Source organism: Poecilia latipinna, unplaced genomic scaffold, assembly GCF_001443285.1.
Source record: "Poecilia latipinna isolate Pla-1442-1.1 unplaced genomic scaffold, P_latipinna-1.0 Scaffold1804, whole genome shotgun sequence".
NCBI classification, from domain to species: Eukaryota; Metazoa; Chordata; class Actinopteri; order Cyprinodontiformes; family Poeciliidae; genus Poecilia; species Poecilia latipinna.
The window spans coordinates 106,707-121,430 of NW_015114420.1; the positions used below are offsets into that span (position 1 = coordinate 106,707).

The window sequence follows — 14,724 nt, forward strand, 5'->3', positions numbered from 1 at the left end:
GTTACTTGATTCTGCTATAAAATGACACTATGTGGCTGGAAGTCACATAATACTTCCCCTTTAAGACTTTTTAAGGATGCGTGGACACTCTGATACAGGTTGCATATTTGTGGGGGCTTGTGGTGACAGAAGTTGCGTGTGGTTGACGTGAAGGAGAAGCAGCAATGGAGTGGAGGAGGCAGATTCCAACAGCAGGAGTATAGAAGAGGACTGAGCAGGGCTGGTTGATTTGGGTGTTGGGTGGTGATTTACCTGGTCAGAGAGCATCTGAACCTCTTCCAGGATGGAGCTGACAGGTCGGCTCCTCTCTCTACCTCTGGTGAAGGGAACAATGCAGTAACTGCACATGTTGTCACAGCCTCGCATGATGGAGCTGTCGGCAACAAAACAGGAAGAAAAAAAACGTTAAGAACTGATTCGGGTGGTCAGTTCTGACAAAATAGAGAAGCAACATACACAAAAGCACTGCGGCCCTGACTGGCATGCTGGACGGGCATGATGTCTGCGTAGGTCTCCTCCAGAGACAGCAGCACGTTGCTCGCCTGCTGACCTCCAGCGGCGGCGGCAAGAAGTCGAGGAAGGTCCCTGTAGGCGTCAGGGCCAGCCAGGACGTCCACCAGCTTCTCCCGCTCCAACAGCTCAGTCTTCAGCCTCTCAGCCATGCAGCCTGGACAAACACAGCTGTCTGAATACTACTGCAACATCGGAGAGTCGAACAGATGTGTACATTATGTTACCTAAAATCCCTATTTTCATTGGCGAGTTGGTCTTTAATCGTTTCTTCTTCATGGCCGTCAGTTGTTGGAGTCTGTTCCAAATGGTTTGTTCGGCCTTTTCTCTAGAGAAAGAGTTTCGTCGCTTCTGTTAATCTGACCATGAAGTCATATATTTGTACAAGAGGAACAAATAAAGAGCTTTTCAAAATAGAGTACAGTGGACCCCAAGTTTGTGGTTCAGCGATTACAGAAGTTTCTGTGGAAAGCAACATCAAATTACTGGTAGAAAATTTGCCTGCTTGCATTTTTGTTCATTGAGTTTATCTAAAAACATGTAAAGAAAATACAGCTTAGGAATCTGAAACGCCCAGACATAATGCTAGTTGACGCGCCATTTCTGGACGTTTGCGAAGCAGCCAATCCAGGAATGCCATTTATTTCCCTTAACGCTAATTGTCTGTACGAAGGGAAGACTGTTGGTGTTAGCTTCTGTGGCAGAGCTAAGGCAGTTTCCACCATACAGACTAATGCATATTGAGGTAAATTTGGTGTCAAAATGTAACTGTTGGTTAGTTTTTTTTTACTGGCCAATTAAGAAAACTGGATTGGATTCCTGGATTGTAGCTGAACTTTCACTGAAAGAACCAGCTTTCCACTGCAAACGCAATCAAGGAAACAACTCTAACTACTGAACAGAAAACAATGTGAACTGAAAAGACATTTCAATGACTAAAATGATTAACTGAAACACTGAATTCAACAGCACAAGGGTTTACATATTTACATTATGCCAGCTTGTTATTAATATTTTTGCTAAAATGTATTTTATTTTAATAAACTATTGTTTATTAAAACAATAGTTATTCTTGTTCATTTCCTGCCAGAGGCAGGAAATGAGCAAGAATTTGCTGTTGGAATTTCAGTTCGCATTCACCTTAGTTTCTATTGTATTCCTTTTGAACCTGGCAACTGGACAATACTTGTGACTTATTGTAGACGACTTAACATGAGTTTTAGGTTATAAAAACTATGGAAATGGGCGTTTTTCGTGGTCTCAAGTATTTGCGGATTTTAGCAATTTGAGGGCCGCTGTGGTCCATGACTCCTGCAAATACTAGGGGTCCACTATATGTACCTGAAGGAGCTCACCTTATAGAGCAGGTCACCAGGAGGACAACATCTGCCTAGAAGAGACAAAAAAATAGCACTAACTAAACAGGGTTAAAAAGTGAAAAACATTGTGTTCTGTCTCCACTCTGACATTCATGTCCACTCCTTATTGGTTTGTGTCTGGCATTTATCTCACACACACACAGGGACAGCTATTTCTGAAAACATGTTCCTTTAGAGTCTCAATGCTCTAAACTTTAGAGCATTGAGATTCTAAAGTCTCAATGCTCTTTAGACTCTAAAAAGCATTGAGACTTTAGACTCTAATCTTAGAGTCTAAAGAAAGATTGTTAAATTGTTATAACATTGTTATTGCCTTGTGTAGCTAGTTAGCAACATCACTGAGAAAAGCTATCAAAAACTATTGGTATTCTGAGTCTGACTAACATCAGGGCATCAGGTGTCCCGCTACAACGTATTTTAACCTTTTTGTCCTGCATTTTGATTGGTTTAGACAGCATGACCGACACCTGCTGATGTCTGGGTTGAGTCATTTATCCAGCCACCGTCAAGTTATTGATATCGATTTGCTGCTGTTGAACACAAACCTTGTATCTCCAAAAAATTTAACTTTTCATGAAATGAACGAAACAACTTCCTCCTATATAAACTCATGCTGTTTGATCAAAGTAACAAGGAAACCTCAGAACCATGTGAAGGATGATTGGTAAAGTTGATTTTCAAAAGAAAAAAGCAAATGACAGAGATTTGAGGGTTTTTTCCCCTGCAGGAACAATGTATAAAATGCTTTATGTACCAAACTGTGCATATGTGGGATGAAGCTCTGCTTTTAAACAGCCACCTCTTTTAACAATTTCTTACCAGGAAATTAGAACAACTGTGTAATCATAAGCTAGCTATGCTTCTCTGGAAGTTTGTTTCATGGAAAGACTTAGAACTTAATAATAAATACCTGATTCAAATCAGCTGCCCGTTGATAGCCTTTCTTCTGCAGTATGGACCAGGCTATTTCTGTGTCATTTACATTCATCTGGCATCCATAAGTTTCAAAATACACTGAAATGAGGTAAGCAGTCATTACACACACACTCCAAAACCATTGAATGTAAAGCTGGTGGAAGCTGTCAGTCGTGCACACGCCACCAACCTTTCCTTGCGTCCCCAAGCAGCCCCAAGTCCTCAGAAAGATAATGTTCGTCGGTGTGTTCGCAATTTACAGCCAGAGTCACTGGAGATTTAATAAAGTCCTGAAGACGCGGGCCGGAAGCTACCTGTCTCCTGAAGCTGTCAGAGACAACTTTCTTCTTCTCTGCTGAGCTGGGTCTGGCTGCATCTGAACAGTTTCTGGGTTTGGAGAGCCACCTGAGAGGAGCCCAGTGTTTGGAGACGCAAAGGAAGGGCTTTACAGTCCTCATGCTTGTTTAAGAGCTTCCTGTGCAATAAAACTCAGAGCTTTAAATTTATTCAGCAACATGTAGAGCTACTATCCACCACTTGTAACTCCTGTGTCATAAGTTACAAAAATAAAGGGGTGAAACAATCTGAGTAAATGTCATACAGGTTCCCGACGTAACGTGCAACCGAAGATGTTTCCAAGCAAGAGGAGTCACCTTCTGTTCCAGACAAACGGCGTCACAATACTGTTTACCAGTCTAAACTATAAAATGCCACCGTACGATAATAACAGTGGCCACTGTGAAACGGTGACGCAAATTCTACACTTTAAGGTACAAGCAGAATGTTGATAAATAGGTTTTGCCTATATTCATCTACAAGAGTACAAAAAAGATGGCAACTATTGTTATTGGCAAACAAGAGGAAATTGGTCGGCTTAATGCATATTTTTTTAAAACGTTATCAAATATGGACAATTTTCTGAAGAATGGAAGGACAAAATTCCAACTGGTTTGGAGTGTTCTAGGTTTTGTAACAACAACCTGTGACGATGACATAGAGGAAGACGGAGAATCCTCTTGCATCCTGCGAACTGATCCGACCTGCAGTACGTCTGTATTTGCAGTCCGTCTCTAAAATGTCCCACTAAACAAGGTTCCTGACAACTTAAGGGGGAATTTAACTGAAGCTGTCTTTTATTTAGATTAATTTCATATCCCCGAAAATTGACCTAAAGTTTTGCAATTACACTATACTTATTTAGCTACACTATTTACTTATATGAATTCATTACGGTTCCTGTCATTTTTGGTCATATTCTTGTTTATATCACCTGTCGGAATAAATGCTTTTTCACAGTGTTTTTGTAATGGACAGTTGTTTTATCTGTAAGAATGGTAAGGGTGCTGCCTCAATATTATGGTCATACTTTTATCAACTATGTCTTTAAAAACTGCTGAGTTCAAATGACCCAGCAGCCAGAATAGAGAATTTTGTTCTTTGTTCTGCAAAAACAAGAGCAGTTCTTTCCAGCTTGGACCCACCTTACTGTGCAAAAACTTAAATACAGAATTCACTGGTCTCTCCCACTGCAGCTCACAACCTTCATATTTCGGAGGGGGAAGAGAGGTGGGGAGGGGGAAATCCCGTAGGTGATACCTTTATTTTCCAACCACATATATGGGTCAAAGATTAACAGAACCAGCAGAGGGTTCATTTATTCCAACTGAACTGGGTTAAGCATTTGACCTGGCAGTCTGGGTTAGGTTTTATAACAACAAAGATGGGTTAAATTACGGTCAAACAAGAAAGCTACCAAGCAGCATGCTGACAGGAGTAACACATAGTCATGTCAACCAAGAGGTTGGTCTCTATTTTTCTCACATATTTGCAGTGTTCCCTGCATGACTTGTGACAAACGGGAAACATGGCTTCCTATGTTTTATCGCTCAACAATGGATTTCTTCTGACCACTCTTCAAAAAAAGGCCAGACTTGTAGAGAACACCACCAATATTTATCAACACACTGCCCACCTGAGCCAAGAGTCTCTGCAGCACCTCCAAAGTTTACTGTAGGCATTTTGGCTACTTCTCTGGCTAATGTTCTCATTTCCTGGCCTTAGGTAAACAGTCTTGCCTTGGAAGGTTTCCAGTTTATCTATTGAAGAATAGATAAACTGGAATGCTCTGAGATTTTCAAAGCTTGGACTGATTGCTTCATGAGCTGTAAAGAGCAGTACATAGTAAAATCAGCTGTTTTTTTAGCTTTACGTTATGTTATTATGTTATTCATTCATCAACATACTTGGAGAGTTGTTTTGATTCTTTGATGCATGTTTGAGAAATCCTTTAATTTCCTGTGGCAACCATTTAATTGTGCAAAATCAGTGGGTGGACCTATCTCTGCCTACAAGGCACAGCTCCTTTTCAGAGTCACAGATTCTAAGATCTTTCAGACTAGCCAGCAGCAATGAGCAACACCTGGTGGAACTGATGCATCTGCTGAGCTCATTATAGGATCTACTTCTCAGAGCAACGATGGTAAAAAATATTGTTAAAGGGTTAATAGAGGAGCCATGTTGTGATGACTTCCTGAAGGCAGAGTTTCAGAAAGAGCAGGAGCTTCTTAAAGAGACAGAACTCAATTTTAAGGTGTTAAGTTACAAAGTCAAATTTCTTTTAAGCCATTTTTGATATTTGTAGCATTTTTATAACAACGAAAGTAACCTCGTTATTTCATTGCACCATAAAATGCTGCTCTATGCCTCGAAAATACATTATACTGCCCCTTTAACCCTGATGTGTGTGATGTGTTCCTTGGTCTTCATGTTTTCTTCACTTATGTTCTCTCACAAACCTCTCATGCCCTGGTGGCCATTCCTTACTTCTTATTGGTTAACCTGGACTTGAGTTCACAGTTTCAGAGCAAAAGGAGATCAGTTTGTTCATACAACCCATTTAAAGTTTTATTTGCAAAGATTTTGAAATCCATACATAATTTCCTTTCCACTTTACAGTTTTGAACCTTCTGGAGTCCTGTCACATAAATCCTAATATATCACATTAAAGTTTGTTTTTGCAATGAAACAAAGCAAGTCGAGGTAAATCAAATCTGCTGGTTGGAATGATCCCGTCCTTCCCAGGAATGACACCAAACGTAGGTTGTCCTCACAGTTTTAAATAATAATTATTATTAACAATGTAATTTTTAATAATGACTAACAAAAGACAATATTACTAACTTTATTTATAGAGAATACATTAGATAAAGCAAAAGAACCCAATCAGTGATGGCTCCCACTCTTCAGTTAATCCTCAACTTCTGTAGAGAATCAGTATTTAAGTTAGTTTCAACAACAACATATCACTGAGGGAGGATTTAGATTTTAAAGCCTGAGGTATTTCTTCACCTGGGCCTCATGACGTTCCCCCGCCCTCCTCTGTACCTCTGATCGCTCTGGATGGATGTGAGATCTTCTTTAAACGTCCCCTCATAGATGTCTGACTGACGTTTCATGTAGCTCTCACTTTCATCTCTGCAAAGGAGCACATTGATGGCCACAATAGGAGTTTGACAATGAAGCTCTGCAGTGACTAACACGCTCTGCACACAGACACCCCTGCCTACCCGAGCCGTTTGCCCATGATGGTCTGAAGGAACTTCCTGGCAGAGATCTGGCCCAAGACCTTCCTGTAACTGTTGGTAAAGATGGCGTCAGCGTGACGTTCAGAGCTAAAGATCAGAGAAGGGGGAAGCTGAAATCAGTTTGCTTTAATGGACAATGATTTTCTTAGCTTTACTTTACAAATGCATCAGTGAGTGTAACTTCGGTTTGATTTGCCCACAATTTGAGATTTTCCAGACACATTTTCTTAGTCTTCACCAAATCTGGCCAAACATAACAGCCATACGCACCGCAGTTCCTCTCCGTCCCTCAGAGGGATCCTGTCTTCGTCCTGCTGTTCTGCCGGATTCTTCAGGGAAGAGGTCATGAGGATGGACGTGTCCCTTTGGCCAAACCTGTCAGACATCACCATATTCTTCCTGAATGTCTGATACTGAATTCCAAACACGCCCTTCCTTATTAAATGTCATTTTCATGTTAGATGCTAAACCGTGCTTGGGGTTTACAAAATGCTCTTGTCCTTGTCAAATGACATGTTCTGCTGCCTGAGCGCTGGACAACATGATTAAGATGCTAGTGGAACAACGTAACTACAGTGACTAATTCAGACATCTTGACCCTTCTTTGCATAACAAGAGCAGAGGACAAAGGCATGACAGGCAAAGTAAGTGGTGAAAAGTTCAAAACAACATTTGCATTAGGCATGAATGTAGACTTGTCTATTTTATCCTTTTTCTTTTTTAACCTGGTTGAAAACTGTTGGATATCTATAGGTTACCGTTTGTAAAGTTACACAGTCAAAGTTTGGAGCAATAAATTGTGTTACTGTTCCTGCAGTAAAATAATTTAAAAACAATCATATTTTCATGTTTAAGTATCACAGTTTCAAACTAATTAGCACAGTAATTTTACAAACTAAATATTTAGCTTCAAACTAAATAGTTAGCACGCTAAATATTTAACTTCAGACTGAACAGTTAACTCAGACGTAGGTATTTAGTTCGAAGTTGTGACATTTATACAATAATAATAAACATGGGCATAATATGACTTTGAAAAATGCTCCCCATTTTTTTTTCTTATATTAGTTTTTGACTAACTTTACAAATGACACCTCATAAATATCTTTGTTGTTGGAGTTTTATTGACTCAAACAAATGAGATATTAAATTGTTTAGAATTTATGTTACTCCATAAAAAGTATTCATTTAAAATCATTTAAATCATATTAGTTTGTAAGCATATTGTTTAGTAATGTTTCAATAAACATCAATGAAGATATTACTTCAGTCAGTTATTCTCATTTGTTGTAGTGACCAAACAGAAACATTAATTCAATTCAATCCAAAAAGACTTTATTGATTTGAATAAGAAATTAAATATAAATTCTCTAATTTGTGGTTGACAAGGTTACTATGTTGGAGCAAGAATTTACATTTGTTCCCAGCTTTAACTAGTTTGGATACAGTGCTAATCCTAAAGACAAACTTGCTAGCGAGGAAGTTTGGAGCTAGTGAGCAAATTTTACTCTATTAATCCCAAGGTGTTGTTGCAACTTAGCTACAGTGGTGACGGAAAATGTTTACATGCCACCTTATCAGAATAGATGTTTTTTTTTTATTTTATTTTTTATTTGTACTATTTTAGTAATCCATTAATTTTTTGCGGAAAGTCTGGGTGAAGAGAGGATTTGAGGCACCAACTTATCGCCACCAGGTGGCGCCCAAACAAGTAAAATGGGTGAAATGGGGACATCTGGTGGAGGAGCTTATATGGTAGATATTCAGCTCAACTGTGGATGTTAGGGATATGAAATCTGTGTGTTGCACTCTGCCTCTTTTCTGTCTGTGGGCTTCATAGACAAGGATACCAAAGCAGTCTGGGAGAGGAGGGAGTTTGGTTTGGGAATCTCAGGATCTCATTTGCTTCTTGGAGAGGACGTGGTTCTGTTGGTGTCTTCCATCAATGACCGTGGTGGATGTCTCACTCCAGACTGGTGAGGGTCAGTGTTTGCTCCAGACCGGCAAGCTGATTCTTCATGAGTGATGGAAGGGTAGACCAGTAGATGGATAAACAGACTGAGGCATCTTCTGTAGAAATGCGGTTGTTGCTCCGGTCTTTTCGAAAGTACTGAGAGCTTGATCACAAGCAGCTGAAGTCAGCTTCCTACAGAACCTTTGAGGGTTCTACAGGCGGGTCCTGGGGAACAACAGGGCAGAGCAAGAGCCTGCTGCAGAGACCTACGTTTTCTGGCTTAGTGACGCTGTCCAATCGTCCAGATTGACCAACAGTGTTGCTGGGTAGAGGCATGTTGGGATTTACCTCCTGAACCTATTGCCCAATTGCCAATAAGTGATAGGTGGATACATATTGAGAAACATATGCCTTAATTACAAAAACATCCTTTAAAAAATTTAAGTTAAAAAGAAGATGTGGAAAATAATGTAAAAAAAAATTCTACAGCTTAATTCAGGTGTATACATCTTTAAAAAATTTGAACTGTACTTTAAGTTTTTTTAACTGCTATTTCTACTGTAGAACACTGATTAAAATGATATACAAAATATTATTGATGAAATTCTGTTTTACTAATGTAGTTTCTATAAAAACACCTGACTCGAACAGTGGGGAGGAATTTCTAAAACTTTCAAATTATCTTTAAACTGCTCTATAAAGATTTAACGAGTCATGAATGTTGAGACGTACCTGATGGACGGGTAGAGCGGAGAGCCTGACAAAGACATGACCAGGCAGCAGAAGAGCAGCAGCAGCACAGCAGCTTTCTCCATCATCGCAGTCCTGGAGAACACTGAACTACCAGGATAAATGACAGGAGTAGAAATTACATTAGAAAAAGAAAAAAAAAAAAACGCTGAAATCACAGTTTCCCAGCATCAGCGTCACCACACAACTGGAAAAAAAAAAAAAAAAAAAAACTACAAAAAAACTAACTTGAGGCATGGAGATGTGTATCCTCAGACGCAAAAACGGAACAAAAATAGAACAGTTCATGTTAGACTTGTGTAGTGTAGTGTAGTGTGTGTGTGTGTGTGTGTTGAGAGTTACCTAGTTTTAAAGCAGATTGAGAGCGTCCCTGCTGAGCCACTACTCTGTGCCTTCCACTCTCATCGTCCGTCACTGCCGGGAAAAACTGGACAAAAGAGACAGGAACACTGCTGTTTGCCCCCCTCTGCATACATGGTCAGTTTATACTGAACCTGCGGCTCAGTCACACCCACAGCTCACATCATCACGACCACTCTCCCTCACTGAGCCCAGCTGTCAACATCAACTCTCTGGGTTGGATTTTTTTTTCCTTTTGGGCATGACCATAATTGAATAGCACTTCAGTGCTGCAGGGTATTATGGTTTTGCATAACCATGAATCAGTAAAAGATAACATGTATGGAGAAAAAAAATGGATTGTGAACAAAGTGAAATAAACAATGTTTTGGTTAATCAACTTCATTTCATTTCATCTGATGTTCCTGGCCTGCAACACAAAGTAAATCCATACAGCTTCTATTTCAATTCATATGTGAGTTGGGGTCAGAGTTCAGGTATTATTTGAACTTTTAATATTCTAATGTGTTGCTTCCAGCTGTAAAAACAATACCTTGTTGCCACAGCTACACATTATAGCGACTGCCTGGAAATCAAAAGTAAGATAAAAAATTTCCAGCAGGAAAGTGTCTGTACCTGATTGATTCCTGTTGCCGAGGAGACAAACTTACCAAAAATTGGAAATCCATGGATCCATGTTTAGTTCTACAATGATTTACAGATGATGCACTACAAAATTGATTTTAATTTCATCAATAATATTGAATGTTTTTAGGGTTAAAAAATGTTTTAGATTGAAAAACCATTTCTTCTGAAGCATCACCTGGTGTTGTAAGTGAATTTTAATGAGAATATAGCTTCTCCTCAACATGAGCATGCTAGCTTAAATGTTTTATTCAGTTAAAATATGATTTACTGCTAACAGCCGTTTCTACCTGAGGATTCAAACCCTACTGTTACTCTGCACTACAAGAATTGACCCTTATACTGTAATAGTCTGCTGTAGCTTTGTTGGTTAGCTTGGCTGAACCACAGACCCTCTAATAAAGACGTAGATGTGGGTGAACCAAGTTACTCAAATTCTGGTCATTACTAGTATTTCTGTAAACCTCAGGGCCAGTTTAAGTTCTTTTACTCTAGTGGACTTCAACAGGAATGTGACAGGATTGGGGGAAAGACATACAAAATGTAAGTTTGCCTTGAAACTGAACACTTACTGTTCAAAATAATGGATTTTTGAAGAGTGATTCTAAAACTACTCGCTAGATGTTTTATGCAGTATAGACAGAACAAGTTTTCCTGTTTAAAAAGGCGACATTGATTGGTGATGTAGCCTGACAGTTACAGGAATGCAATAAAGCTCATAATGGACATTACGCTAAAATTTTGGAAGAAAAAGAGGTTACATGTCTGTAATCATTTAGTTATTCATATCTATGAATCTTTTAGAAACTTTACAAAAATAATTTTCAATTTATGTTCTGCTGAAAGATCATTCAGAATCATTTAGTTATCTTCTTTTCACATGAACTAATAAAAGACAAGCATAAAATTCACCTCAGCTTCTTTATTTTCCCATCTTCATTACAAAATCATATTTTTGTCATCAACACATCATGGGAGCATCTTCTGTAGAAAATAAGAGTATCACAGGCAAACCCATCAGCGTAGTTAATATTATTTTGGGGTGTCAGTGCGATGTCCAATTGTTGAGAAGAAGAACAAGCAGCAGCTCCTTTCTGAGGTGAAAAAGGGCACAGAGCATCAACGAAGAGGAATGTACAAAAAAAAAAAAAAAAAAGGACAACCCAATTTTCAACAAGAAACCACAAAAAATTCACTGAAAAAACTCTGCTGTGTTGGACAACGATCAGTAGCTCTATCGCCCTCTGCAGGAGAATCCGTCAGTGTTTGTCCCAAGGTGTCTGTCCTTTCTGTTTGGCAACACAGTCATACTGCATGTTTAAAACCATTCACTGGATTCTTGAACATTCATGCCATTTTTCCCCAGAGTCTGATTTTGTAGCAAACCAAAAAAATAAAATTACGAAATGACCACCATCAGTTTCTTCTTTGAATGTTTTTGTCCTTATTTTTTCTCCATTCTGTGGGGGAAAAGAAAGAAAACATTAGTGATTATTCAGACTGGATTAATCCAACTAGTGAAGCTGGTCATGCATTTTAGAAAAAGTGCATAGAGTCTCAAAAATGTAAAAAAAAAAAAAACTGAACTGCATACTGTATAGTAGAGTATAGATCACAATGGAGGGATTACTACGTTGCTGCTATGGACTCTGGTTGTAATGGTCATGATGGGGTGAGTGAGTGGGGGATGAGAGCACCACACAACCATGCACACTGCCACACATTATGGTAAATGCAGTGTGGATGCAGTCTCAGAGGACGCCCTTACTTCAGCCTGGAAGCAGAACCCACTCTTATGTTACAAAAGTAGGGGGGGCTTTACCGAAGGCTCCTATACTTTGCCAACCTACTACTCTGCTCTGCAGCAATCCTGAAAAAGGAGTAGAGAGACAGCAAGGTGCGGACAGAAGGGTTAAAAAGACAGAAGCAAAACGTCCAACATTAGGGAAATCATTGACTGAAACCTTCTCCTTGCTTAAAGGGGGTTGAATGGGCTGGCTTAAGAGAGGGCAGTCAAAGTGACCTCTTCAGTCAGCGACACAGGCTGCAAATTGCTCACTCCAGCCCCTAAAAGAGCTCTACATACTGATGGGGGGCAAATTGCCCCCTCTGTTGCTATGCTTCTCTCCTTGTATTCATGAGCTCTTCTTCTAGCAGAGACCTTTGGACTGAAATGATCCTTTGAAGTCCCATTAAAAGGGGAGCTACAGACAGAGAAGGCTCTTTTCCTTCAGGTTTGCAGCTAAGAATTACAAAGAGCAGAAGCAGTGTTCGTCATCAGGAATGGGGGGCGAGGCTTTTCTGTCCGGGTGAAGGACTCTCCGTCAGAATACTTACCTCTTCACTGCTTTCTGGGCCAGCATGCGGTTCCCTGCTAGGAAGGTTATGCCGCCGATGATTGCCAGGTACTTCAGAGTTTGGAACATGTTCAGGTTGGTCCAGTAGACGTACATCAAGCCCAGCATGGCTGGAACAACAGGAGACTTTAAGTTAATTAAGGGCCACATGATGAACTTTATTGTTCTAAGAGATAGTAGAGTCAAAATAAAAGAATGTGCACCCTTTTCATCTTACTGCTCCCATAGGAATAAAATGTCACAAAATATCTTGCAAAATTACTCATGCTCCTTGGACTGTAATATTTAGACATGTTTTACAAATAAAAATGTTGAATATTGGGCAAACATTTGTATTCACCTGACACCCCTAAGACAAAATCAAGTACAACCAATAATCTTCAGAAGATATATAGTCCATAAATTATTATTGTTCAACAATCTAGCCAAACACCAAAATATTTCAACTAGGGCCGGGACTTTAACACATTCATTTCAATTAATTACCCAGAATTTAACATGTTAAAATTTTAATGGCTTTTTTTTGTAACCTACAAAAGGTTACGAACTTTTGTATTTGCGCATTTCTGCTTCAGACGCACGCGCGCGCGCGCACACGCACGCACACACACACACGCACGCACACGCACACACACACGCACACACACACGCACGCACGCACACACACACGCACGCACTCACTTTAAAACTAATCAGACTGAGCCTGGAAATAAAATTTAGCAACAATTTCAGACTCCAGATGTACATAGGTGTTAGAGACCTTCAAAAGATCTGCTGTTCTACAACAGTATCACTACAGACAGGCTGAAAAATACACGCCACACTGTCAGATTTAGTTGGTTTTGTAGAATTAGAGAAAATGTGAAAATTCAAGAGGCATCAATCCTTTAGCAAAACAATTTGCGTCATATTCCATTTCTGTATGATGCTATGATTAAAAACAGTGTTACTCGCGGAGCAAACGTGGAGAAACTGTGTGAGCTTACCTGCGTGTCCCAGATGGAAAAGGATGGTGCTTGGAGAGAAGCTGAAGTTGGAGATGTTGGCTCCGAGCTTAAACCACTACAAAAGAGAGGGAAAATTCTAACAATGAGATCATTTTTACTCTCCAGTCAGAGCGGCAAACAAAAGAGCTGAACAAATGGTTTATCGCTAACAAAATACTATTATTAGCAGCAACAATACTCAACACTTAGCAGACAAAAAAGACAACACTGCGCTATTGTGTTCTTAAATTAAAAAAGGCATTATATTTACACTGGACAGACCCATTGACCATGTTCTTACTGAAAATGGGATTGTGGATATAAAAATACTGAATGCTATACGAGTGGTGCTTCTAAATGGATTTCTGAACTACAACAGATTAAAAAAATAAAAAAAAATAAAAAAACACTTTAAACATGTTTTTCAATATTACCAGAATGAGCAGAAGCAGGAGCGGAGACAGGACGAGAGCGGTGAAGGTGTTGGAAACCACCGTTGGAGGCTTCTTTTCAGGCTCCCTGAACAAATGCTGCACAGAAAAAGATTTCACACGAGTCAAACTGAAGCCTTGTGCTCACTTAGCCGTGTCGTTATGAAGACCAATATCTCTATTACATTGATTAAAAAATCCGCCTCTCAACGTTGTTTTAAACATGCCAAACCCATAGGGCGCAGTATAGCGTAGTGCAAAAACCTGAGCCTTAGATTGCTTCAAAACAACCACAACGTCCTGTTAGAAATGAACATGACCCAGGAAGTTCATGTGTGTGGACAGATAAATAGATTGAGCTACTTTGAAATAGCATATTAAAATATAAATAGATAAAAATTTATTTATTTCCCCATTCCTGGCTACATGTGGAAGAGGCTTTGAACTTACTGACTGTCCTATCCGTTCTCAACATGCACAGATTGCATGTAACCTCATATGGGTTGTCAACAGAAGCTAATCAATGGTGAAGATAAATATTGTCCAGCTAACTGGCGATATAGTTACACTTACCTGTGAGGGACACAAAAACTTTGCTGGCTAATTAGCATTAGCAGCTAGTTACCAGTAGCTTTAACCAAATCAAGAGACAGTGCAGTGATGATGTCTGCGCACCACTCAAACTTTGGCCTGATACACGTCCAGTAAGAAAAAAACTGCATATTCACGACAAAATTTAAGACCTGTGATTAATGTATTTCAGGCCAATTTATATATATATATATATATATATATATATATATTTTTTTTTTTTTTTTTTAAGAATTTTAGGACCCTCTAGGGCTTTTTTTTTATTTTAAAAATTTTAAGCCTT

The 14,724-nt window shown here is 39.3% G+C and overlaps 3 protein-coding genes across 6 annotated transcripts in view; all 3 read right to left on the minus strand.

The window, feature by feature from the left end:
* cdk5rap1 (CDK5 regulatory subunit associated protein 1) overlaps positions 1-3,873 on the minus strand; it is a 13,826-nt gene extending 9,953 nt beyond the window's left edge. The window contains exons 1-7 of one of the 2 annotated variants that reach the window (XM_015014311.1): positions 3,785-3,873; positions 2,995-3,279; positions 2,800-2,903; positions 1,866-1,900; positions 738-838; positions 457-667; positions 253-373 (exon numbers count right to left, since the gene is read on the minus strand). In XM_015014311.1, coding sequence (XP_014869797.1) covers positions 253-373; positions 457-667; positions 738-838; positions 1,866-1,900; positions 2,800-2,903; positions 2,995-3,262 — 840 coding nt within the window. In that variant the 5' untranslated portion in view covers positions 3,263-3,279; positions 3,785-3,873. The remainder of the gene's footprint in view (positions 1-252; positions 374-456; positions 668-737; positions 839-1,865; positions 1,901-2,799; positions 2,904-2,994; positions 3,280-3,784) is intronic. The other variant, XM_015014312.1, reaches the window with a different exon arrangement.
* A 1,813-nt stretch (positions 3,874-5,686) lies between these two features.
* ghrh (growth hormone releasing hormone) lies at positions 5,687-9,720 on the minus strand. 2 transcript variants are annotated; one of them, XM_015014309.1, is made up of 7 exons: positions 9,435-9,720; positions 9,321-9,342; positions 9,075-9,182; positions 6,659-6,763; positions 6,371-6,475; positions 6,153-6,278; positions 5,687-6,064 (listed from the first exon to the last, which is right to left on the minus strand). In XM_015014309.1, the coding sequence occupies exons 1-7, from the start codon at positions 9,562-9,564 to the stop codon at positions 6,058-6,060; spliced, it is 603 nt and encodes a 200-aa protein (XP_014869795.1). In that variant the 5' UTR covers positions 9,565-9,720; the 3' UTR covers positions 5,687-6,057. The 2 variants fall into 2 exon arrangements, with proteins under 2 accessions (XP_014869795.1, XP_014869796.1); XM_015014310.1 differs by lacking the exon at positions 9,321-9,342 and having other exon boundaries at positions 9,435-9,530.
* Positions 9,721-11,511: 1,791 nt separating this feature from the next.
* The window catches only part of rpn2 (ribophorin II), a 14,327-nt gene continuing 11,114 nt past the window's right edge, over positions 11,512-14,724 (minus strand). The window contains exons 14-17 of one of the 2 annotated variants that reach the window (XM_015014315.1): positions 13,854-13,949; positions 13,420-13,495; positions 12,414-12,543; positions 11,512-11,536 (exon numbers count right to left, since the gene is read on the minus strand). In XM_015014315.1, the coding sequence (XP_014869801.1) occupies positions 11,521-11,536; positions 12,414-12,543; positions 13,420-13,495; positions 13,854-13,949 (318 nt within the window). In that variant the 3' untranslated portion in view covers positions 11,512-11,520. Of the gene's footprint in view, positions 11,537-11,877; positions 11,947-12,413; positions 12,544-13,419; positions 13,496-13,853; positions 13,950-14,724 lie in introns of those variants that run through there. The other variant, XM_015014314.1, reaches the window with a different exon arrangement.

What these genes read in the sequence shown, in the direction of transcription:
- ghrh (XM_015014309.1), bottom strand. Translation starts at nt 9,564, where the DNA reads ATGCAGAGGGGGGCAAACAGCAGTGTTCCTGTCTCTTTTGTCCAGTTT. An exon ending in TCAATCTGCTTTAAAACTAG is followed by an intron (nt 9,343 to 9,434) that starts GTAACTCTCAAC and finishes TTTGCGTCTGAG; the next exon opens with GATACACATCTCCATGCCTC. An exon ending in ATCATGGGCAAACGGCTCGG is followed by an intron (nt 6,279 to 6,370) that starts GTAGGCAGGGGT and finishes GCTCCTTTGCAG; the next exon opens with AGATGAAAGTGAGAGCTACA.